Below are 22,741 nucleotides of genomic sequence, written 5' to 3'. Positions count from 1 at the left end.
TTGGATTAGTTTTTAGAAGTATCAGGAACAGGAAGTTTCCCAAAATACTAATTTTATGCCTAGCAACCCAGTCACTATAATTAGAGCCTTAGATACATGCTATAAATTATGTTTAAAAATACAAAGAAGGAAGCTGGGGAAGAAATGCTTGGTTTGGATTTATTTACATTCATTGTTTGCTGTTGAAGTACTGACTGTTATAAATAAAAATACACTTTACCTGTCCACACTGAATCTTAAGTTAGCACACTGTTTGATAAAGTGATAAAATTAGGTAGCACATCAATTTATATTAATCAGCAGCTGAGAATTAGGGTGGCACAGAGATGAAGTAACCTCAAATATACGTTCTCACAGTGTGTAAAACTATTTACATAACTTGAAAGAATGACAATGTGGAACAAAAAGATGTACTTTAAAGCAACACCGTTCGTCAAGATACAGCTTACTAAAATTCCTGTGAATTAAGAGTGCCCACCAATTTTATTTGGTAAAGTTCACTACGCGATCTGTCCCACGGACATTACAAAAAAACCCCAAAACCCTTACGAGCCTGCTTCAAAAGACTTGATTTAAAACAGCCTTTGACAACTCTTCCCTCCGTTCCCTCTGCGCGCTTTGGGCTCTCGGGACGCTGAACGCGCCCCGTGGGCGGAGGTTCCTCCTCAGGGGGCGGCGGCTCCGCCCGCGCTATCCCGGACCCCGCTGGATGCGCTGGATGCGCTGGATCCCGCTGCCCGGGGCGGGCAGGGAGCAAAGGCGGCTGCGTGTGCCGGCCCCGCTCCTTTTCCTTCCGGGTTGCCGCTGCCGCCGCCTCCTCCGGTGCCCTGGGCCATGGGGGCGGCTGCCGGCGGGGCCGCCCGGGACGGGGCTGTGGCCGCAGCGCCGCTGGACCCCGGGCGCGGGCTGTCCCTGCCCCGGGGGGCCGGGAGCTCTGCGGCATCCCAGGACAAGCTCTTCTTAATCAAAGGTGCAGGCAGCCTTCGTCTCCTCTCCTCCCTTCCCCTCCTGCCCCTGCATGGCTCAGGGACGAGCAGCAGCGTGTGCGGCAGGTCTGAGACCGTCCCCAGCCGCGCTCCCCTAGCTGCAGCCCCAGTCTTGCCCCTCTCTCCCGCCCCTGGGGAGAAGGCGAGACCTTTGGGAATGCCCTCGCCGAGGCTTCTGGACACAGCGAGGAAGCCCCTGCAGCGCCGGCCGCCCTTCCCCTCGCCCTGGGCAGCGGCGGCGCCGGTGACCCTTCGGCCGCCCTCCCCCGGGCACCGCGCCCGGCGCTGCCCCGGGCGGGACGCGGGACGGGCGCTGAGCGGAGCCGCCCCCGGCCCGGAGGGAGCTCAGCCCGGAGGGCTCCGCGCTCGGCGCTGCCGGGCCCCAGGGGACAGGAGCCCTCGGGATGAGGCGGCTCCTGCGGGCTCCAGCAGCGCTGCGGATTCCCCGAGGGAAGGAGCCGGCGGTCCGGGCTGGATCCGAGCCGGGGCAGAAGCAGAGCCTCCGCAGCCGCACACTGCAGGGCACGGCCGCACGTCCGGCGGGCTGGCGGCGCTGTGCGCTTTGTGTTTATATTGTATTGTGATTTTTATCGGTATCTCCGGGCTGCTCCCGGGGTCTGCTCGGTCTCCCCGCGCCCCCCGGCGGAGCGGAGGCCGGGGCTCAGGCGGCCCCGTCCCATCCCGGGCAGGCCCGACCCGAGGATGGACGTACCGCCGCCAATTACTGTGTCTGAAATTGTAAAACTTCATATTTCGACCAAGATGCTAAGGCTTTGTGCTCCCAGGCAGAGGAGGTACCTTACAGATTTCATTGACACGAGTACAGGAAACTTCTTCATCGCAGTAATCAGATCAATAACTTTTTCAAAAGTGAGACCTAACTTAAATGTATTTTTGTTTACTGCCAGTTCAGACCATTTTCAAAGTACCAAACTGATCTTAGGAAAGAGAAAACAGGATAGGTATCAATACCTGCAAAGGAAGAACATGTAACCTCGTGAAATTTTTAAATTTTAATATGAATCACCCATATGAAACTGGTTTCTACAGTGCAGTACGTCTTTGTAACGAGCCTTTTTCTTAAAAGTGGGCAGGTATGGTTACATGTGCCTTTGGTGCAAGAACTCAAAAGGATCAAAGTACCTCACTTTGGAAATACTGAAAAGGACTGAAAAGCAAGGAATGCTTTCTTTCTTGGGATAGCTTTTGCTAGTGTGATTTTCTTTTTTTAATTTAAAAAGGTTAAGTTATTTTTAATTTTTTAAAATTTTAAATAGATCATTAAAACACAAAGCTGAAGAACACGTGCTGCTTATGTAATGGTCTTCAGAGAAACTGGTGCTGACCAATTTTTAGGTGGCCATTTGAAATCACAAGTGATGCAACAAAACCAATTACATTTCCCATTTGGGGAAGGGTGAGACATCACCATAGAACAAGATGATTTTAGTAGGCTGGCTCTGGAATGAGGGAAATTTCCAAGTCCTGCAAAAAAAGCATCCTGGGATTTGAATTTTTGTGTGTAGCTTGAAAGTACATGCACATGCTGTTACTTTCAAAATGCCCTGTTTCATAGAATTAATTCTTTGACTTGCTGTTTTGTCATACTGCGTTAGCATACAAAGTGTAGACAACTGGGCCTTTCCCTTCAGCTTGTGCTGACAGATCTTACTTTTTCAGGTTTTATTTTCTAAAAAGGTTGGTTGGTTTTTATCTTCCTCTTAAATAAACAAGTCTTGATTTTTATTTCTTCAACTCTTCTTGGCAGGTGGAATTTTTCTAGGTACTGTTGCTACAGCAGGAATGATAGCAGGTTTTGGCACTACACTTGCAATGACTAAAAAGAAGAACCCAGACTGGTTCAGTAAGGTTTGTTCTTTTAAGCTGTTTTCCAGTAGTGATACGCAGGAAATAAGAATATGTTCAATGCTTAATAGACATGGTGATAGACATGGAACTTGGCAGAGTTGATGATAAGGGCACTAAACTTAATTGAATTTGGTACAGGCGTAGGATTAATTTAAAAATCGGTTCAGAGTTGGCCCTGCTAAATACTTTAGTAGTTGAGATTAGGTGAAATACGTGATGCTTACACTGTTTGCTGGAATCATACTTCTGTGTAGTGAAATAGTTACTGCTCTCCTGTGATTCTGTGATGTGAACACACTTTAGACATGGGCCTGCATCACCTCAGAGATCCAGTTCAGTGCAGTCTCACAGTGCTGCCGGGACTCTGGAAACGAGGTGACTGCAGCAAGGACAGGGAGGAGGAGGTAGAAGGTCTGTAAGCTGGGGAATGTGGGATCATTCAGTCAAAATTAAAGCTCTCCACTCCCAACCCACTGTGTAAGGGGAAGGATGAGAACGAGTACTATGGGACTGTGAGATCTCATGGCCAAAATGAATCTGAGCTTGGGCAATTACTGACTGGGTCCACTTGTGCATTCTGAAGAAAAGAACTGCAGGGGAGAGCTTGTAATTACCCCGTGTTGGTGTACTAGTTTGAAACACAGCACATTTAGTTGAAGGATGCTTTTTTCCTCACTAATGCTTTGTGGTTGCCTAAAGTGTAAAAATAAGCCCTTAAAATTGTCTCATCTCCACCAAGTTCTTAAAATGCAGCATGTATTACAGATGTTCTTAGGGAATTAAGAACTGATCGATTGTTGTTTATTTTAAAAAGGATGATTCAGTATCATATCAAGTTAATTCAGTGCATATCAAGAGAAAAAAAATCTTCCATTTTACTTTATATCAGAACCTTCATTTCTGATCACTTGTAATCTCCCTTTCTGGTCAAAGAGCATGAGATCCTTCATTTGCTTTCCCCATTTCCTCTGTCGGCTGCTGTGTAATAACTCATCCATTGCCTTTACAGAAACAATAAGCATGAGTTTCTTTTGAAATAGACAAAAGAGAAAACTTTGTGAGAAGTTATCTGACAAGCTGTGGAAATACATTACAATAAGGAAATTATCTCCGTTTTTACCATCTTTTTTTTAAACTTCCTTTTCTTGAGCAGTGCATTTTTTCCAGCTTTCACATATTCCTCGGTGTCTGAGCTGTCCTGTTATCAATGTGAAATTTATCAAGAGTGACATTGCATTGACATCTGAGAATATATATGCTAGAAGTGTCATCCAGTGATGTATACCATTTCAATCTTTGCTGAAAACTGTATCTGCTGCTATTTGTGCAAAGGAATTACGACAGTTTGCTAGCAAAAAGCTGTGATTTCGTGGGGCCCTTGACTTCCATACTCCAGAGTACAGAAAGGTAGTTTTTTGTCAAGGTAATTCTCAGTGAGCAGTTTAAAAAGGAAAGACTAGACTTTGACAATGGCTTAACTGGCTGTAGAAGCTCTCCAAGGTAGCAATGAGGTTTTGCAATAGCAGTCTTACTTAAATTTATAGTTACTTACTGCAAGTAACTTTTAATAATACATCATGTATAATAATAACTACAGAAGATTGTAGCTTTTTTGGATGTTCAGTGCCTAAATATTGTCTTTATCCATGTTAAGGTGAGGCCATAGTTTGACAGGTACTTTAGGCCACCATCAGCCAGCACTGGTGTTGGTGTTGAAAGAATTAATTCTACCAGCCCTTAGTTTCTGCCAATTTATTCCTATTCCACTGAAGCCACCAATATAAGTGCTATTGGGCTGGTGATATGATCCTGGTTAATTGATGGGGTTTTTTTGTTAAAATGACATGCTCAGCTGCAGCAGCCTCTTTTTGAGACATGTCCAGTTTTACCAGCATTTATCCAGGTGTTTAATGTCACAATAGATTAGGTCACACAAAAGAGTGAACACACTGAATACAATCAACCAAAATAGTTGAACACACTTTATTTTAGGCACTGCTTCCTTTCAGACATGCTCTGTACACAAGGGGGCAGTTACATGATCAAGCCTGTGTCTGAATAAAAATAAAAAAGTGATTTTTTTTCCATCTCCCACTTCCTGTTTATATCTTCCAGAGGAAAACAAAACAACAACAACCAATGAAATGAAAAAAGCAGCATATATTTGGAAAACAAATCAGCTAATTCTGCCCTGTTTTTTTCTGGCCTGTTTTTGGAAAGACTCAATATTGTTTAAAAACTTGTTTTTTAATTAAAGAATGTTTTTTAAAAAATAGTAGTGATGAGAAAACAATCTGAACATAGAATAACAGGTTAGTGAATAAAACTCAATTCTCTTAAAAATGTTTCTTTGGTGGTGTCATGTTTTTCTCCCATGCTGCCGTTGTCCCTTTTAATTTTTTTAGCATTTCATTATTCAGCTTTCTTGATGCTCTGAACAGCATATCTGATAATCATTTAACCAACTGTCCTGTTTACAGAAACCCTTATCTTAGTGCTTAAGCACCCTGTGGAATCAGCCTGTGACTGAACACTGTGTGACTGCAGTCAGTAAAATCAGATCAGTTGTTTCCATTTACCACTTTTTTCCTGGGACAATCAAACATTTAAATAGTAATTGGTTGGGGTTTTTTCCAGCAATTTTCACAGATAATGACTCCTATGTAAAGATTCTCTGTAGAGGATATTTTTGTCCATTCATTTCCCATCTTCCAAATGGGACCATTTTTTTCTCAGCGTTGTTATATGTGGTTAGACTGTGGAAGCAGGAAAAATGTCAAAAATAATCAGCATTTCAATACTGAGAGCAGTCTCTACCGGAAGAGTTACAATAGTTCATTTTCTGTGGTGAGGAGATAATAGGAGCTGATATTACAGTGTGACTAGAGATCTCTGCTGTTTGTGTGTGTGTATGCCTACAGAGCATTGTTTTTGTTAACAGCTTCCACTTTGGGATGTCCAAATTGGAATGAATAAGGCTCAGTGTAAGTTTTGCTTGTGCCCTTTCCAAGTGCATGTTTGTCCTTGGGTAGCTGTGCCTACAGCGAAATCCCAAGGGGAAGTGTCAATGCTGAGCACTGTCAGAGGATCATTTTAACATCTCAATAAATACAAAGCCAAGAGGAGAAAAACTACTCGTGCTGTTTGACCATAGTGGTAGACATTAAGTATGTTTAATTGCATCAAAGAAGAAAGAGAAGCATTTAAAAAGAAACTAAAAATGTAAAGCTTTTTAAAAGCAAGAATAAAAAAGATTTTTCCTCCACTTTTTGTGACTGGTTTAGATTCAGTTTTGTATTTTGACAGGTGAGATAACTTAGTGTTGAATTCTTGTGCCCATGGAACAACTGACTCTGGTATTTCCAGGCAGTGAGAGTCATCCCCAGGTGGCACTGGCAACTGTGAAATCTGCTCCTGGTAGGAGGGTACTTCATCCAGCCCCTTTCTTGGCTCTTGAGGTGTGGTGTGCTGGCAGCCATAAGATTTTCTGTGGCCACACTAGTGCAATTGACAGGTCAAACACCAACTTCCTTAGTTTTTTGAGGTTTTTTCCCCAGTTATTGTTCACTTTGTCATGCTCTTTTTATCTTTGGTTCTAGGGGATTACTGCCACAGCTGCACTGCCAGAGAGTGGTTCATCACTGGCCTTACGAGCCCTAGGGTGGGGCTCGCTCTATGCGTGGTGTGGGGTCGGATTGCTGAGTTTTGCCATCTGGAAGGCTCTGGGCGTGCACAGTGTGAGTAGCAAGTGTGATCCCCTTAACTCCGTGTTTTTCCTTGGGTAATGCATCTTGGGGTGGCAGATCTATACTACTTCAGCCTTAGAATAACACCTTCAATTCACCTCCTGTAGAATGATTAACCAGAATGTGTGCAAACAGGGAAGGTGTTCTTACATCTGCAAAAAATGGCATGCTGTGGGAGGGGACAGTTTGGGGGGAGCAACAGTTTTGTTCTGCTTTATGTTTATTTGCACAGATGTCTCAGATACCTCACAAAAGACCCAGTGTTCTAATTTACAGACTAAAATAGTAGCTGCAAACTTTCTATAAGCTTTGCTTATTGAACTGAAGGCTACCCCCCTGAATCCTAATTTTAGAGCAATACATTTATTTTTCCAAGTTCTATTTTTTGCATCAGAGCACAGAGGATATAAGAAAAACTAAAAGGAAACCAGCTTGATTTCTAGAAGCAGCAAGGGGACAGAAGATTGAGTGTCCTGTGCATTAGAGTGTGGTCCTTGACATGTCACATCAAGGCAAAGAAGCTTGGGAAGCATTTGCACATCTGAGGGTACAGCTACGGCTATCTTTAATAAATTGATTATGTTCCAGTATTTCACAGTGTTGAGTGTGAACACGAAAGTTCATGTGAGCATTTTTGTTTGCCTCTAGTAATGAGCCACGACTTAAAGAGTTTCCTGCAGATAAAAGTTTGGGAGAGCTGTTTGCATGCCCTTTAGGACTAGGAATGAATAGACTTTTTTTGCCTTATGTGGCAATTATTTGTGTATTCAGCAAAGCATATACAAAGGAGAAAGATGATACCGCTTCATCTTAGTACTGTTCTCATTAATACCTTTATTCAAGTTCTCATTTCTTGTCTACTCTGGTGATGTATCCTGTAGATCACAATTTGAATCCCAAATGCAGCATTACACAATCTTTTATTTCTTACCTTTCAATGTGGATTCTCAGTAGGAACAGATAAAGGAAGGTTGAGCACCCAAAAAGCATGGTAGGACATAGGAGGCAGCTACACTACATTTTGTTTAAACTGAAGTCCTCCATGTGCAGCTGTGGTGGAATGTCAGGGAAGGGGGAGGAAGAGTGGGAGTTTATACTCTCTGCATGCTGAGCTACAACACTTCCCTCAGTTTGCTGGCAGATCAGCAGTCAGAAGGACTCATTTCACACTACACTGCCAATTCTGATTTCTCATCTGTCAAGAGTGTCTGGTCCTGCTGAAGGACAGCAGAGTCTGACCCTAGTCTGCAATTCACATTATCTGTTTCTTGGTAAGCTTCCTTTTTTACTTCCTTGAGAAGTACTGGCCTAGACCCACAGTTACTGGTTTCCCTGTGAGGCTTTTCTTGAGGGTGGAGAACACCCACATAAGCCTGAGATGGCCAAGTCCCAGGACGTGTCTGAGTCTCATGGGGACAGCAAGCACTCTTGTGTCAGAAGCAAACTACAAGCATTTTAGAGAATTGTTGAGTGCTCCTGGTCAGAAAAGTGCACCTTTTTATATTTTGTGTTGTGTTAGTGTTGGAGGAGGTGGGGGAAACTGTATTTTTAAGAGACTCTTGCAAATGTCTGTTACTACTGTTTCCTGTTGTGGAGTGCTTGTGTTTCACTGTAGTGCATGGTGAGAATTGCAGATGCTGAAGGCAGTGGATTTCTGTCAAGGGATGAGTTGGAACAGCTCTCTCTGCTTTCCACTGAGATATTTATTTCATTCGCTATAGACTTCTAAATTTTCACTGAAGAAAGAAAACACATAGAATATTGCTATTCATAATTGGAGAATCAAAAATCAGCAATTTAAAATTTCCTATCACTGTATACTGTTAAAATCAAATATACACGTTTAAAATTGCTGGATGTACAGAAGAAGCAGCATGTTACAGAAGGAAATACTCTGACCAAAGAGGTTCATAGCACTAAAAATAAATTAGACCCTTAAACATATGCTCATTTTCAGAAGGGGCTGTTTTAATTTGATATGTTTTCCTGAAAATTCTGGGGTACATTATGATACTTTTGAAAATTCTTAATTGCTTTCATGTAAGTGGAGATAATAGATTAACAGTCAGCTACAGTACTGATTTTTTAGTAAATTGCAGTGCATATGTTGTCTAATAATTATTAGGTGCCCACAAAAAAAAATTAAGTTTTGTTTTCAGGAAACTGAATTTATGACTTAGTGAAACAATTTCTTTCCACAAAAACTGTTCAGATCATGGAAGACTCCGTAGATTTTGCACTAAGCTTGACATTTTGAAGTGAACACTTTAATTTCAGTTGAATATTTTAAAAGGAGGCTTTATCTGAACAAAATGTCTTGAGTCTTCAGTCTTGAGAACTGTGAATTCACTGGCTCTGTAGTCCATGCAGGTTTCCAATACCTGTAAAATTTCAGGTCATAATTTCAAGTCTAGCAGCAAGTATCAAGGTTTGAAAACTGTGGACTCAAGGGAGACATTAGTCTCTCAGTGTGCTATTCTAGACGTAACTTGAGGGGAAACTTCATTTTGATATCAGGAACCAGTGTGAATTGAATATCTCAGGTTTTGGCAGCTGGACAGAGAGAAGAAGGGGTTATGCCCAGCCTCTTCACCTTAACATTAACGAGCTGTTCCTGGGACCTGCTAATTAGTGACTTGGCCCTGATGGGTAGCAGCTTCATCTGTTTAAGAGCAATATTGATAACATTATTGACAGCTAAGACAGTCTTTTGATCCTAAATTGTTTCTCAGTATGGAACTGTGAAGGACAGTAAAATTCTGGTTGTAAGCAGTGCAGGTGTTTCATTATCAACAAGAAGGATGCTTCATTTGCATGTCGGAGTAGGTCAGCTCCAGCGCTCTCTCAAATCCTTTGTCAGCTCCGTCCCTGTGACTCTCTAGGGGGGATCAGGTGAATAAAGGACTTGACTTTCACGTGCAGGGTTTGAAAGGGAGTTACAAGTCAAGTAAGACTGAATTGTTACGTGTTTAATGGCTCGAGTCATCGGAGACAGTGAAGCACAGGAAGCCCCAGTGGGAAATGGGATGTGATGGATTGGCAGAAGTCACACCAAAGGGAGTAACAGAGCCAGCAGATCTTGACGCGGGCCTGGCGTGGCCAGGGAGGCCATGGGGCAGCTCCTGTGCGGCCAGCCCGCAGCACACCGGGGCAGGGCAGGCTGGGCCGGAGAAGGAGAGCGGGGCTGCTCACTGAGGTTGGAGAAGTGCAGTGCAAGGTGTGCTCGGAGCTTTTCGTGCTTTGACCGCTGCCCGCGCCAGCCGCGCCCCGGCCCGAAGGCAGCGGCGTGTGCAGTGGAGGAGCTGCGCGGCCCTGATCCCCTGCACCGGGAATGCCGTGTGAGCGGCCCGGCCCGGCAGGGAGCGGTGGCGAGCCTCTCCCGCACACCTGGAGCGCAGAACGGAGCCGGGCAGTCGCTGCAGCGCCCCGGTCCCGGCGGGGTTCTGGGCTTTGTGTTCCTGCCCCGCTCCCGGCGGCTCCCCCGGGGCCGGGCGCGGCCGGGGCGCCGCCGCTGCCCCGCAGCGACACCCGGTGGCTCCGGCCGGAGCTGCAGCGGCCCGAGGGCCCGGCTGATCCCGGGGCTGGGGCTGTCCCACAGGCAGGCGGGCTTGAGGCGGCCCCAGCACAGCACAGCACAGCGGCCTCGCTGGCATCGCTGCCAAAATGCTTCTCATGGTGGACACGTGTTTCCTGTGAGCGCGAATTATCGATCGGATAGGCAGTGATTGATAAAGTATGTATTGCCCTAAGCTTTGTGGCTGTTTAAATTATCCTGTCATCACTCCCAAAGGCAGAGATGAAACGACAAGAGCAAAGTGGAGTGGTGTTTCCTTGATGAGTTGTAATTAATCTGTGTTAGTGGTGCGAGTGCTCAGCAGTTTGTGTCGTGGAAGGAAACTGCAGCCACAGTTCAGGATGTCTCATCCTTACACCCTCTGAGACAGCCTGTGTTTGCCCTACAAGCAAGTTGTTGTTAAGATTCTTTCCAGGCACTGAAGTGGTTCACCAGATGTGGTGATTCTAGATTTTTATTTAATCTTTGTGGTTTATTATTTCTTAAAACAGTGTTGTGGCAGTGCCTGCTTCCAGCTCTTAAATGGCTTTATTGTTAAAGGTGGTTCCCTATAGCTTTACAGTCTGCTGCTTTTATGGCAGCATCAAAACCCAGGGGTGAGAGTAAGGAACTGATCTTTATGTCTTGGTAAGGAATATAAAAAATTTTAAGCTGTCTCAGGTTGGGTTGTTAACATTCCCCGATTGCAGTTACCACTGCTGTAATCTGAGGACAGGCTGATAAGTAATAAACGCTACTAAATTCCACTCAGCTCTTAATCTGAAATGAAGAGGTGATGGTTCAGTGAGGACTTCGTTTGATAATGGTTTTAAGTTCTATTTTTCAGTAGCATAAAAGAAATCTTTTCTTAGAACCTAGGAGGTGGTGCTTATATGCTTTTATATTGTACCTCTTGCAGAAAATGATCAGGTGTCAGTGATAACCAGACTTTTTTAACTTTCTTCCTGCTCGGGAAAATATTTAAATTTGTACCACCTTTGATTATCTCTGAGCATAGAAATTCCATATCTGTTAGTGAGTGGCATTGACCAGCAGCACTGGGGCAGTGAAACATTAGCAGGCTGAGGAGCCGATACCTACAACCATTCCAGGAATTCTCAAATTTGGACTGATCCTGGCCTTGCCCCATGGCTTGAATGCCTGTTGGCAGTTGGGCTATGTTACGTGCACTGCTAGAAGGCTTCTTCAGATTTGTGTCACCCTAAAAAGCTGCTGGTTATGCATTTTGAGACTGTTCAGTGGTTACACAGACTCATGCCCAGGGAACATGGACAACTGGGAGATTGGCTTCCAAAGAGCACTGCTGATCTGAATCTGAGACTCATCCAGACATACCTACAGCCTTCCACTTCCTCTCTGAGGCACCTCACAATGTGGAAAGACATGTGCTGTGTTAAATACAAGCTTGAAATAAGTCTGGCTTGAAATAAAATGGCACCATTGTTTTCAGCAAGTTTATTTGCTATTTCCACATTGTGGTATTACCTTTCATGGCATGACATTACTGGTTTTGAGCTTACAACATCGAAGCCATGTAGGTGGCCACTCCTGGTGCAGTGGGATGGCTGTTTGCTGATGCAAAACATGGAAGTACTGAAATAAATTTTGTAGAAAAGGTTGGGTTAGGCCAGTTTATCATTTCAGGTTTATTTTAAAGTTGAATAGTAGTTGAAACATCTTATTTCAACATTCTGCATATGAGCTGTTCAATGAAATTTAAAATTTTCAGTTAAATGGTATTTCACTCAGTAGAAATTTTTAAAAGTAAAGTATTCAAAACATCTTAAAACCTGCTACTATTACAGTTGAACTAAATAAGTATTTGCATCGAAGTTTCCAAAAATTACACCTTTTTTATTTTGTTTACCTATTCTGCTAGTGTTATAATCCACCACACCTTTTTATTACTGAGAAAAATTTGAGTCACAGAATAACTAGTGTTGGAAGGGACCACTGGAAATCGTGTAGTCCAATCCCCTGCCAAGGCAGGGTCACTTACAGCAGGTAACAGTTTTTCCATAAGTTTTCTGGAATTTTTTAGAAGTTTACTTTGAAGTTGTAAAGCTTTCTTTTAAATTAAACCTGCAGCTTAGAGTACTTGGCAGATACTAAAACATACCTATTAATGTCTGATGTTCCTTTTTTCTTTTAAGCTGCCAGCAATTATGAATGTTCTTTTAAAAGCAGAACGATGCCCTCAGCCCTTGTAGACTGAAGTGTACAATAATTAACAAACAAGATAAATTATGCCTTAAAAGCCCTCTTGTTCTTCATGTCCTCAACAAATTAGGTTTGATTTCCTCAAAAATAAAAGCATTCTCTGTCCCACAGGAAAAGGGCCGGGATGATTCATACGTAGGTTTGTGAGTTTCTGATTGTTGATGTTCTGTGGAAAGCTGGAAAAACAGTTAGAAGAATTGCTTAGCAATTTGTGACTAATATACTTATGAAATATTAGTTTATCACTTTTATGGTGTCTCCTAATGAAATATCCTGCTTTTCATTGATCTTAACCTTTAAAATATTAAGAGTCTAAAACAATTGCATGGCCATAAAGAGACATGTAAAACAATTAAAAGCAATGCAGAGAATATATGCTTGTTGTGGGTTTGATGGTAAGAACATTTCCTAAGTGAACTGCTTTCCTCCAGAAAAAACCTAACCTCTGAATCACCATTTTAAGCATAAAAATAACATCCCACTGCTAATGTCGAGAGATATTTTTTATAATTTTATGGAAGCGTAGTCACAGGCACAGTATAAATACAAAGGAGTATTGGCTGTAAGGATGGATTAATTTAAAACAGAAGATGAGAGCATGGAGACATAGTCTTCAAATATGGCATCTGTAAATTGTACTAACATTTATAAATCCCAATATGGGCATATTGTAGTGGCTGAAGTTTTTAGTCCATTGCATAAATGAGCAACTGTTGCTATAAAAGCACCATGTCTCCTAAAATAGTTAAAGTCATCCTAGAATAATTCCTAAATATTTTGTTATTACTTTTTAATTATTGTTCTATTTAATCCTCACAAAAATCTTATTCATGAAATTTCTATTCCTTATCATGCTTGTGTCTGATAGCATAATAGAAACTTGTGTTTTCCTTACTGTTTCATGATCACATATTTCTATATAAATCAAATCTGCCTATTTTTTAAAATGCTCTTTTATTTCCTCAATTCTTATTTGAACTCAAGCTCTCAGAAAGAAGATGGAGTACCAGTACAAGTTAGCAGTTCCTCCTCCTGTTTGTACTGGGTTTTTCTCTGCTGTTTATGTTGCCTAATTAGTTTGGTTTAGAGAAGACTTGCTTCCTCACGAATGTGCTGCTAGTATTTTATTCAAGAAGGGGAAAAGATGAAACCAATGAACCTCACTGTTTACTTGAGAGGCAGAATGCTTATTCAAGGATTAAGATCATCATTTTCCTACTGGAAAGCTGCTACATCTGCTTTATGAATAGGGACAGCTGTAAGGGAGTATTTCAAGAAATGGAAAGGCTGCAACTGTAGCTGTCTCGAGGAGCTTCGCTGTTGTGTCCTGGGAGAGACTCGCAGCTGTTGGCTGCCACCAACCCTTTGGGAAGCCTGTGGTCTGAAATGCCTCTGTGTCACCCTGCGTGCATGAGTGGGGTGATCCACGTCTTGACCACATGTAACTAAACTCTGCATGTACGAGTAAAATCCGAATCTGGGCTCCTCTGACGGGTGTGAGTTATTGGTGCCACACCTTGCTCCCGTGGCATTGTCCTGTGTGTTAGGTGTGGCCACGCCGCTTGCTCTGCTTGCCTGGGGGCGTGTGGCTGTCCCTGCCTGCCTCTGTGTGCCACACTGGCTCTGGCAGCTTCCTGCAAGGAATTCACCCCCAGCCAAGGTGATGAAGCTGAAGGCTCACCAAAGAGTTTTGGGTTTTTGCTGGCCCCTTCCCCTGCCTTGAAACTAACTTGTGGATGATACATACAATTAATTCCTGGACATACAGAAGAAAATTATTACTTAGGTTGCTCTTTACAGAAACTGCCTGTTTGCACACAGTCCACATTTCTGAATTTAATTCAGAAATCCAAATTATAGCAGAGAGTTTATAGAGTTGGGGCACTCAGCCTGAGATTTTGGGTCCACTAACAGCTAGCTTTATAAATTTGGATATTTAACTACTTTAAATTTAAAATTATTTCAAGATTATTTTTTCAAATTGCCCAGGGTGACTAAGGGGCAATGACTAATACACCATAATAGACTAACCATGTGGATGTCCTTTCCAGGCACGCAGATTTGAAAGGAAGATTCTGCAGAAATAAATGGCACATTCTTCAGTGATATCCACACTCCCATTTTTCTGCATGGCACAAAAGCCCTTACTTTAAGATACCATATACTACAAAAATTTAAGTCCGTGACATTTGTTTCAGAAATACCAACATGGGAATGTATAAAAGTAAAAAGAACACTGCTGTATTTCTGAACCCAAGGAAATTCTTTTTTTTTTTCAGAATCCAGTTTACAAAATCACTGTCTCTGTGAATAAAAAAAATGAACATAGTTAGCTAACCACATCCTTTTCCATTTATGAATGAGCAACATGTCTTCTGCACTCATGGAAAAGTAACACGAGGAAAAGTATTTCATGTGACCCAGTAATTGGAAAAGAGGCAGCCTGACCTCTGTGACTTGACAGCTCTCTAGTTCACCAGTAATTCAAGACAGAATATGGAGTAGCTGTGGGAGGCTACTACATATTTATAATTGTTTGGGAACTGTGGCAGCTTCTTTCTAAACAATGATGGTCCTCTGCCCCTCTCCCTGTAAAGTTCACTTAGGTTGTTTTCACATTGTTTTTCTTCAAAAAAGCACAGGACGGGTTTTACACACTCACACAGCATTTACAGAGATAAATTAGTTGGAAGATATGTGCTTGTTGAATTTTAGGCACTGTAAATAATCCTCTAATTTCAAAGTGAGCGCTCAACACTGCATAAGGTTAGGCACTTGTGTAAGCCTCCATGAGACAGGGGGCCAGTATGAGCGCCTCACTTCTTTAGATGGTTTAACACAATTCTGCTGCTGCTTTTCTCTGTAAGCTGAAATGCTGGAATTAGCAAGTAGGTGGTGAAGAGGGTACTGTGAGAGTACATTGAAAATATTAGGTTGTTTACTGCCAGGATGGACACTCTCAGGGCCATTTTCACAGACCTGTATAATCCAAACATTCATGATGCCTTTGCCAGTGAAGTGCAAGATGTAAGAATGTGAACAAGAGCTATATTTTCCATGTTATTCCAGAGCTGGCACAGAGTGACCCTCAGTGAGTGGCCCATTTTACACTGAGAGAAGGACAATCACCTTCAGCCACCAGGCTGGCTGCTCCTCCAGTCCTGCAGGGGCTCAGCACTTGTCATTTTCTACAAATAACTTGCTATTTCTGTACGTGGCCCTTGGTAATCATTTGCTAACAAGGGCAACAGCAATCATTTTAAGATTCGGATAAAGGTGGCAAGAGCAATCCTCACTGATGGCTTTAAATCCAGGGCAGCCTGCCTCATCTTCACGCCTTGTGAAATGGATGGGGCTGAGGAGAACAGAGGGCATGTACATACTGCATTCTGCTGCCACTTGATATTCCAGTTCAGGGCATCTAACCTCATTTCACTTGGACGCTAATGTAAGCGGTTCTTACTGATACGAGTACTAAAATAGGAAACTAATAATTCCTGGAATCTGCCTTGGCCTATTATGAATGTCAGACATTAAAGGGAACATTTCTTCGTAAAACTTTCATTCTAGGAATCAAATAGACTCTTTGAGCCCCTCTTCCATTCATTTTAATATGAACGGCCATGTAAGTGCTCTCAGTAATAGTGCTATCCCAATTTTTGTGTGACATTCTGTCAACGATGTACATTAAAAAGAGATTATTAAATGGAAGATGCTTTTAGGTCCCCATATTTTTGCCGTCTGAGGCAGGATCATTAGGTTAACATAAGAAAATAACAGTGATCTGTAGCTATTACAGATTATTTAATGCAGTAAGGTAGATGATACCCTTTTAGAAAGAAGTCTGACAGAGGTAGAACAGTTACTGTAATTTATTTGGCAAGAAAAAAACAGCATAAAGCTCTGTAATATCTGTGACTAAAAAATAAAATTCACTTGAGTGAAATTCACTTCAGAGAGTCGCCTGCAGGAATGGAGCATGCTGGAATGTTAAGAAATGTGTTACAAATCGTTCATGTACAGGAAGGTTCAGGAGCAGCAGTTGAGACTGGCCTATGGTACTGAAGGCAGCAGGAAGAGGTAAAAGACATTCAGCTTTAGTGCTTGGTTTACTGCACTATTAATTGAAGACATTATCACAGTTGAACCCAGTACCCCAGTGCCAGTGCAACTGACAATAATAAAGAGGCAGCCATTGCAGTGAGTTATTCAAAACATGCCAGTGCTTAGTAAGTACAGAGCACATTAGCTCTTGTAATTAAATTAATGCCTTTTGATTTGAGACAACTGACATGAGTAGTGTGGAATATGGAGGACATAAAGGAGGAGATTTCCAGGAAGGGAGGAGAAGAGACCTCTCATGTTACACATCTGCTGAAAAGAAAAGGCAGAGCAAAACAGATTCCTAATTGCAGCATTTCCCTCATCAAGAAGTGTATTTGTTCCAAGAATTAAAGCAAGTAAAGACAAGGTCCCAATTCTCACATCTCAAGTGTTCAGTATTAATAGAACACAAAGTTGATTAATCATCTTCACAAGAAACTCACCTCACTGCAGGAGGACTGGACACTGGTAAGCCCAGTTTGTTAAGGACTAACTTAAATGTTTAGTGGACAAATTTTACTTTCAGTGCAAGAATACTTTGAAGTTGCAATGGGCCTAGTATGACAGTGTCAGCTAAATGCAAGCAAGAACAACCCAGAAGCCAGTGTGAGGTACTTTGGAGGCCAAATTTAGTCCTAAATATAAAAATATATTAAAAAGAGTTTGATCAGTCAAGGCCCAGAAGACTGAGCTCTACATCTCTGACTGAAAGAGTCAGAATCATTTAGACTAGAAGAGACCTCTAAGATCATAAAGTTCATCCATTAAGAAGTTACAGCCTAAAATGGGGTATTAGAATGGTTTGTAAGTATTCAAACCATTGTCAGTGGGAGAGAATGGACAGGAACTTAGGGATGCAATTCTCATGGTTATTTATGTGGGTATACACCACTTCTGTGACATCAGAGAATAGTTCTCTTTGAAAGCTTTCTCCATGGTTTAAGATAAGTGAGTTTTAGAGGAATGCTGAGTTCAGGGGGGACATTGACTGGGCCTTGGAAATGCATTTGAGAGAGCATCAAGCACAAATGTGGAGATGCAGGAAGAAACTCAGAAGCTCATGTTATTAGTGGAACAGGAAAGAAAGGGGAAGATACCCTAGAGGTCCAAATCAAAGCCCTAATGAAACATTGGACTGCATCTCTGACAGGGATGAGAGGGGAAAATAGAGGAGTCCATGACTGATACTGATTAAAGTTGCTTAATGTCTTACTAGTGAGAACTCAAAAACTATTGTGGAAAGAAATAATCAGGTGCAATATCTTTTAAGGGCAATAGAAATGAAAACTTCTAGTAAGAGTTAGCAGCTGTGACATTTGTACCGGGAAGGAAGTGGCCACATTTTAGACATACTGTGAAATCATGTATTGGTGAGGCCCACGCCAGTCACTGCAGATAATGTCCTTCTTAAAGAGCTGACCAGCCCGAAGTGTTACACTGAGAAAGAATTGACAGCCCAAAGTGTTACACTGAGAGGAGAATGTGCAGTAGTGATCAGCTTGGCATTAAAATTTATTGAAATAGATCACTGTCCAGGAATCACAAAGGAAGAAAATCCGTGGAAAAACATAAACATGGTCAAAGTCGTGAATTGCAATGAAAAACTATTTTTGTGCAGAGCGGGCTTGTAGAAAAGGGTAGGCGAGAGAGGAAGTGGCAAATTAAACACCGAGTCTGGCATCACTTTCAAAGTGGTTTTACAAATGAGCATCAAAGTCTGAGAAGACAAGGCTGAGGAAATTTCTCAGTGAGTCTGAAAAGCAAAAGAAAGACATTGAGTATTTCATATATGATCCATGTGTTAAGGCAAAATTGCTTGTCCAGAAAATTAGTTGCTTTTACCTCCAGAACATAAATTAATGTTCTGAGGGGACAGAAATCTGTCTAATATTCTCAAATCTGTGGCTGCTAGCAGTGTTTCAGTGCTTTCTAAATAAATACCTTTTTTTTCTTTCAGAACCAAGTTGTAGAGTTTTATATCCCAGAAAAGACTGCTTTTTGCATTCAGGAGGTAGGGTTTGGCATGTTAATAATTATGAGGTGGTTGTCAGAGAGAGGAATCACTGCAGATTTGAGTCGCCTCACCCATCATGTTCTTTTTGGAGGCTTTATACCATTGCTTTTAGTTTTGCATTGGTTTTGTGCATCTTCAATGGGGTAGAGGTGTCTTCTAGGGCTTATGAGTGCATCATTTAAATTTTATACTAAGAGAATTTTAGGTCTGAATTTAAAAGCACACATGGCAACAGATCATTGGCTGGTGCTGAATCTTTGTTTTTGGTGTTTTATCTTTGGTTATATCAACAGAGCTATAGGCTATAGCATATTACATCAGGTTAGTATTTGACCATTCCTGTGTTCCAAATAGAGTGAGATGAAAGCGTAGAAGGTTGAATCACTCTTTAGGAAGCAAAAAATGTTAAGTAAATTGAATATTTCCCACCCATCAGCAAGCTGGGATAACTTAATTACGTAGGACTGGAAAAAACAGCTAAGCCAAAGCTCCTAAAACATTTCCTACTGTAAATACTTGTATTGAATTGGCAGCAATTGTTTAATGCAATTTGGGCTGTTCCTCTACGTCAGCTCTGATACTGATGTTTATTATTCTTGGAAACATTAGCTGTCTATGAGAGCTTCTCAGTTTTAAATGAGAAGCAAAAATGTTAGTTTTGGAACAATTGTGGGTGATGGCCAAGATTTTTAAAAACCAAGAAGGAATAATTAAAACAACTATCTGATCAGAACAAAATATGAAACAGAGAGTAAATTAGTTTTACTCAGGAACAAAATCAAGAAAAAGCAAAAATGCTAATTTGGCTCTGAATTTTCCTCCTACTTTATAACATATATTTTTATTTGATTAGCAGTACCCAGGCATTATTACACAAAAACTAAAGTTGTGAGGTGCTTTCATCCCTCATAGTTAGCTACTGTCTTACTAAAGGACTGGTAATTTCTTTGTAAATTGTTTAGTTCTTTGTATCAGCTGTAACTTGAATAATTGCATTCTGGTAGCATGTCTGTAAAGAAGTACCAATTCTTTGTCAGAATTATTCATACACAGAAGGACTTGAAGAGAAAACAACCCAGAGATATTTGCATAAATACTGATGACCTATAGCACACAAAACGTAGGCATATGAGAGTAGATGCCTGTGTGCCTGTTTGGAATATCTAGATTTCCTGGAACCTCTCTGTGGGACATACTGCCTGAGACAGCATTTGCTCTGCAAGAGGTCATTGCATCCAGTGCTTGAATACCACATCCTGTCTTCTCTGTGTGAATGTCACAGATTCTGTTGTAGAGCTTCCTAAAAATAGCAGACCAAAACTTCCCCTGTACATCCTGCTGTTTGGGTAACAGGATTTTCACTGAAATGTTTTTTTCCATGCCTACCCTTTAAAAATATATTACATGTAAAAATATGTGTAAAACTTCTGAAAGAAAGAAGCTCACTAAATCTAAATATTCTGATAGAAGTGATTTTTATTTAAATGAATGTTTGGTTCTGGCATTCCAGGACTATTGAATTAGACTTTATGGGTAATAAAATTCTTAGCATAAATATAAATTGTAAATATCATATATCAATCTAGATCTATATAATATGGATATATAATCTAGATCTATATAACATACTTCCTCTTCCACAGCATTTTAACAGAAGTGAAAGAAAAGCTTGATCCCATGTATCATTAGGAATCTTGTTTTCTTTCCTACTGTTATATACATTTGAATGAGACTTTGTTTTGCCACCTTTATCCATATGGTGGGATAAACCTAAGCTGAAAGAGCTGAACAGTATTTTTCTTTAGCCCTTGCTTTACAATCCTTGAAGAGACTACTGGACCTTCAATCCATTAAAAATGTAGAAAAATGCACTGCAGTCAAAATAGGGGCACATTCCATGGAGGTAATTTTCCTCCAGACAAAAATATTCTAAGTGTGTGTGTGTATAATAATTCATGTAACAGCAATGGATCATTCAGGCAAGCACTCCTAATCAGGCACCCCAGTGTGGTGCATTAGAAAGGGAGATTGTTGTGGGTCCCTTCATGCTTTCTTTCACTTTGTTAATTGAACCAACATAATCAGAGGGAAAGTCCTAGTTTCCTATTTTAAAACCTTTTTACCTATTCTTTACCTCACACAGCTTGTTCTGTGGCATGAGCCTGGGCTTCATCATGCTACTTTATTTGTTCCTTAGTAGCAGTTAACTAATTCTATTTTTAAATCTCTTTTATAGATGAAAGAATTCCAAAGTAAGATGCAGTCAATCTTCCCAGCAATTCCTAAAAACAGTGAGTCCAGTGTTGAATGGGAAAACTTACTTAAATCCAAGTGAAAGACTCAGAGCCGTTTGGAGATGTCTGTTCCAGCAAGAACAGGAGTGGAAGTAGCAGAAGTGTCCCCTCTGGAAAACAAAGAAGACACAGACTGAGCAAGTTACTGACTGAGCGCACTGAACCTGGGAATGCCAGTTAACATCCAGGAGTAAGGGAATTCACACCAAACCAATTTATGCTGTACTTTTCAGCATGTTTGGTAGAGTTGATTAATGAGAAAATGAACCCTCCTAGATAAGTTGGATTCAACTGGAAAAAACACTTTTTTGAAGAATTAGAGAAGAAACTAATCTTGATTACTAAATATATGAATATAATCCCAGTAAACTCCTGTCCCATCTTGTGTTTCAAGAAGAATTTTATGAAATTTCTCTAGGAAACAAGAACAGTACTTCAGTGACTTGTCCTATTAGGAATATAACCAAGTCAATCGTAACAGCTCTCTTGTTGAGCCTAAGGGCAAAGCATATAATGTACTCTTCAAAAATAAAGGATGTATGTGAATTTGCAACAGAGGAAGTATCTAAATTATTTTTGTTATGTATGAAGAATAAGTTTAAAACCCAATATGCAAGTAGTGACCTATGAGCCCCTCTGAAGAGCATCAGAAGAGATCTCTACAAAGTTCACTGTTTTCTTAGCATTAACTTTTTAAAATCGGATCCCACAATAATGAATCTGATTGTGTGTATAGAAGTCTCTACTATATTTGTATAGCAATTGAAATAGTAAGTCAAAAAGGTATAAAATAGTGAGACACCCAGTAAATCCTACACAAATGTTCTCAGCTAAGAAAGTGTACGGGCAGGACTAATTTTGTGTGTTCCAGTCATTCCTGTGGCTCTTCTACCAGGAGAAGCAGTGTGACATTTTCCACACGGCAGTAAATCTCATGAAGTGTGGGTGTAAACTAGAAAGGGTAATGTCTTACTCAAATGTTGTACTTGCAGAACTGAAGATATATAAAACTGCAGAAATTTTAAAGAAGTGCTATCAGTGAACTGTCCTTTGTTGCTTAATTATCACATTTTCTTATTAATTGCACAAAGTGCAGTTAGTCAGTTGTCAGATTTAATAAAGTCCTTCTAAACCCTGTTTTTTGTGATTTAAGTCTTTATATTCCCAGGAAAGAATATAAAAAAAAAAGCTTTAAATGTCAGATGAATAATAGAGAAGTATAGTTTTCCTATGAAACATGACACTAAAATAATACCTTTAAAACAATTGCAGTGTAATAGTTGACGTCTTTTCCAGAGCTTGATGCTTGTAATTCAATATTAAATAAAGTGTGGTGAATACTGACATCATACACATATGAAAAATGGTGTTATTTTTGTATTTTTGTTAGTTTCATGTGAGTGGTGATACCTGTTTTGCCTACATTTAAGCATATTAGTGCTGAATTACCGAATTTAACAAGTAGCTAGTCATTATAGCTGGTCAAATACTGAAGTGGACTAAATAAACACAAATCACATCGTGTGATTAGGATTATTTTAGTTTCTAAGGTGGGATTTGGGTCATCTTTATCTGGGTCAAATAACTCACCTAAATCATTCAAAGTGCCTTGCATGTTCAACGGAGAAAGGCTGGCCAGAGGGTGGCTTGCCCTGTACTGCAGTGAATGGCTGTCCCTGGAATTGTACAAGGCATCGGATCTGTCCTGCCTGCTGGATGCCTTTGGAGAGAGCTGTCCTACCCTTGCTCACCTCCATCAGCACGCTGACTGCACATGGACATCGCACAGGAGAAACTCAGAAGGCAAATGAGTGGTCTTCTAGCACTTTAGAGCTCTGAGGGTTAGGTAGGTAGTGAGTCTTGGCACGAGGGAGCTGTCCCTTCTGGAAAGGGTTAGCCATTGGATTAGTGTAACTGTACTATAAAAATAGAAA

The 22,741-nt window shown here is 41.1% G+C and overlaps 1 protein-coding gene across 1 annotated transcript; it reads left to right on the top strand.

The window, feature by feature from the left end:
• The first annotated feature begins 694 nt into the window (after positions 1-694).
• On the top strand, positions 695-22,331 carry TMEM242 (transmembrane protein 242). The gene is given in 5 exon segments (XM_063390179.1): positions 695-826; positions 829-970; positions 2,755-2,855; positions 6,455-6,592; positions 20,750-22,331. Coding segments are annotated over 5 exon segments (597 nt in total). The 5' UTR covers positions 695-709; the 3' UTR covers positions 20,849-22,331.
• Positions 22,332-22,741: the final 410 nt, after the last annotated feature.

This window comes from Prinia subflava, chromosome 2 (genome assembly GCF_021018805.1).
Source record: "Prinia subflava isolate CZ2003 ecotype Zambia chromosome 2, Cam_Psub_1.2, whole genome shotgun sequence".
Lineage (NCBI taxonomy): Eukaryota > Metazoa > Chordata > Aves > Passeriformes > Cisticolidae > Prinia > Prinia subflava.
Note: the sequence above shows the minus strand (reverse complement) of the source record. Positions and strands in the feature narration are given on the sequence as shown.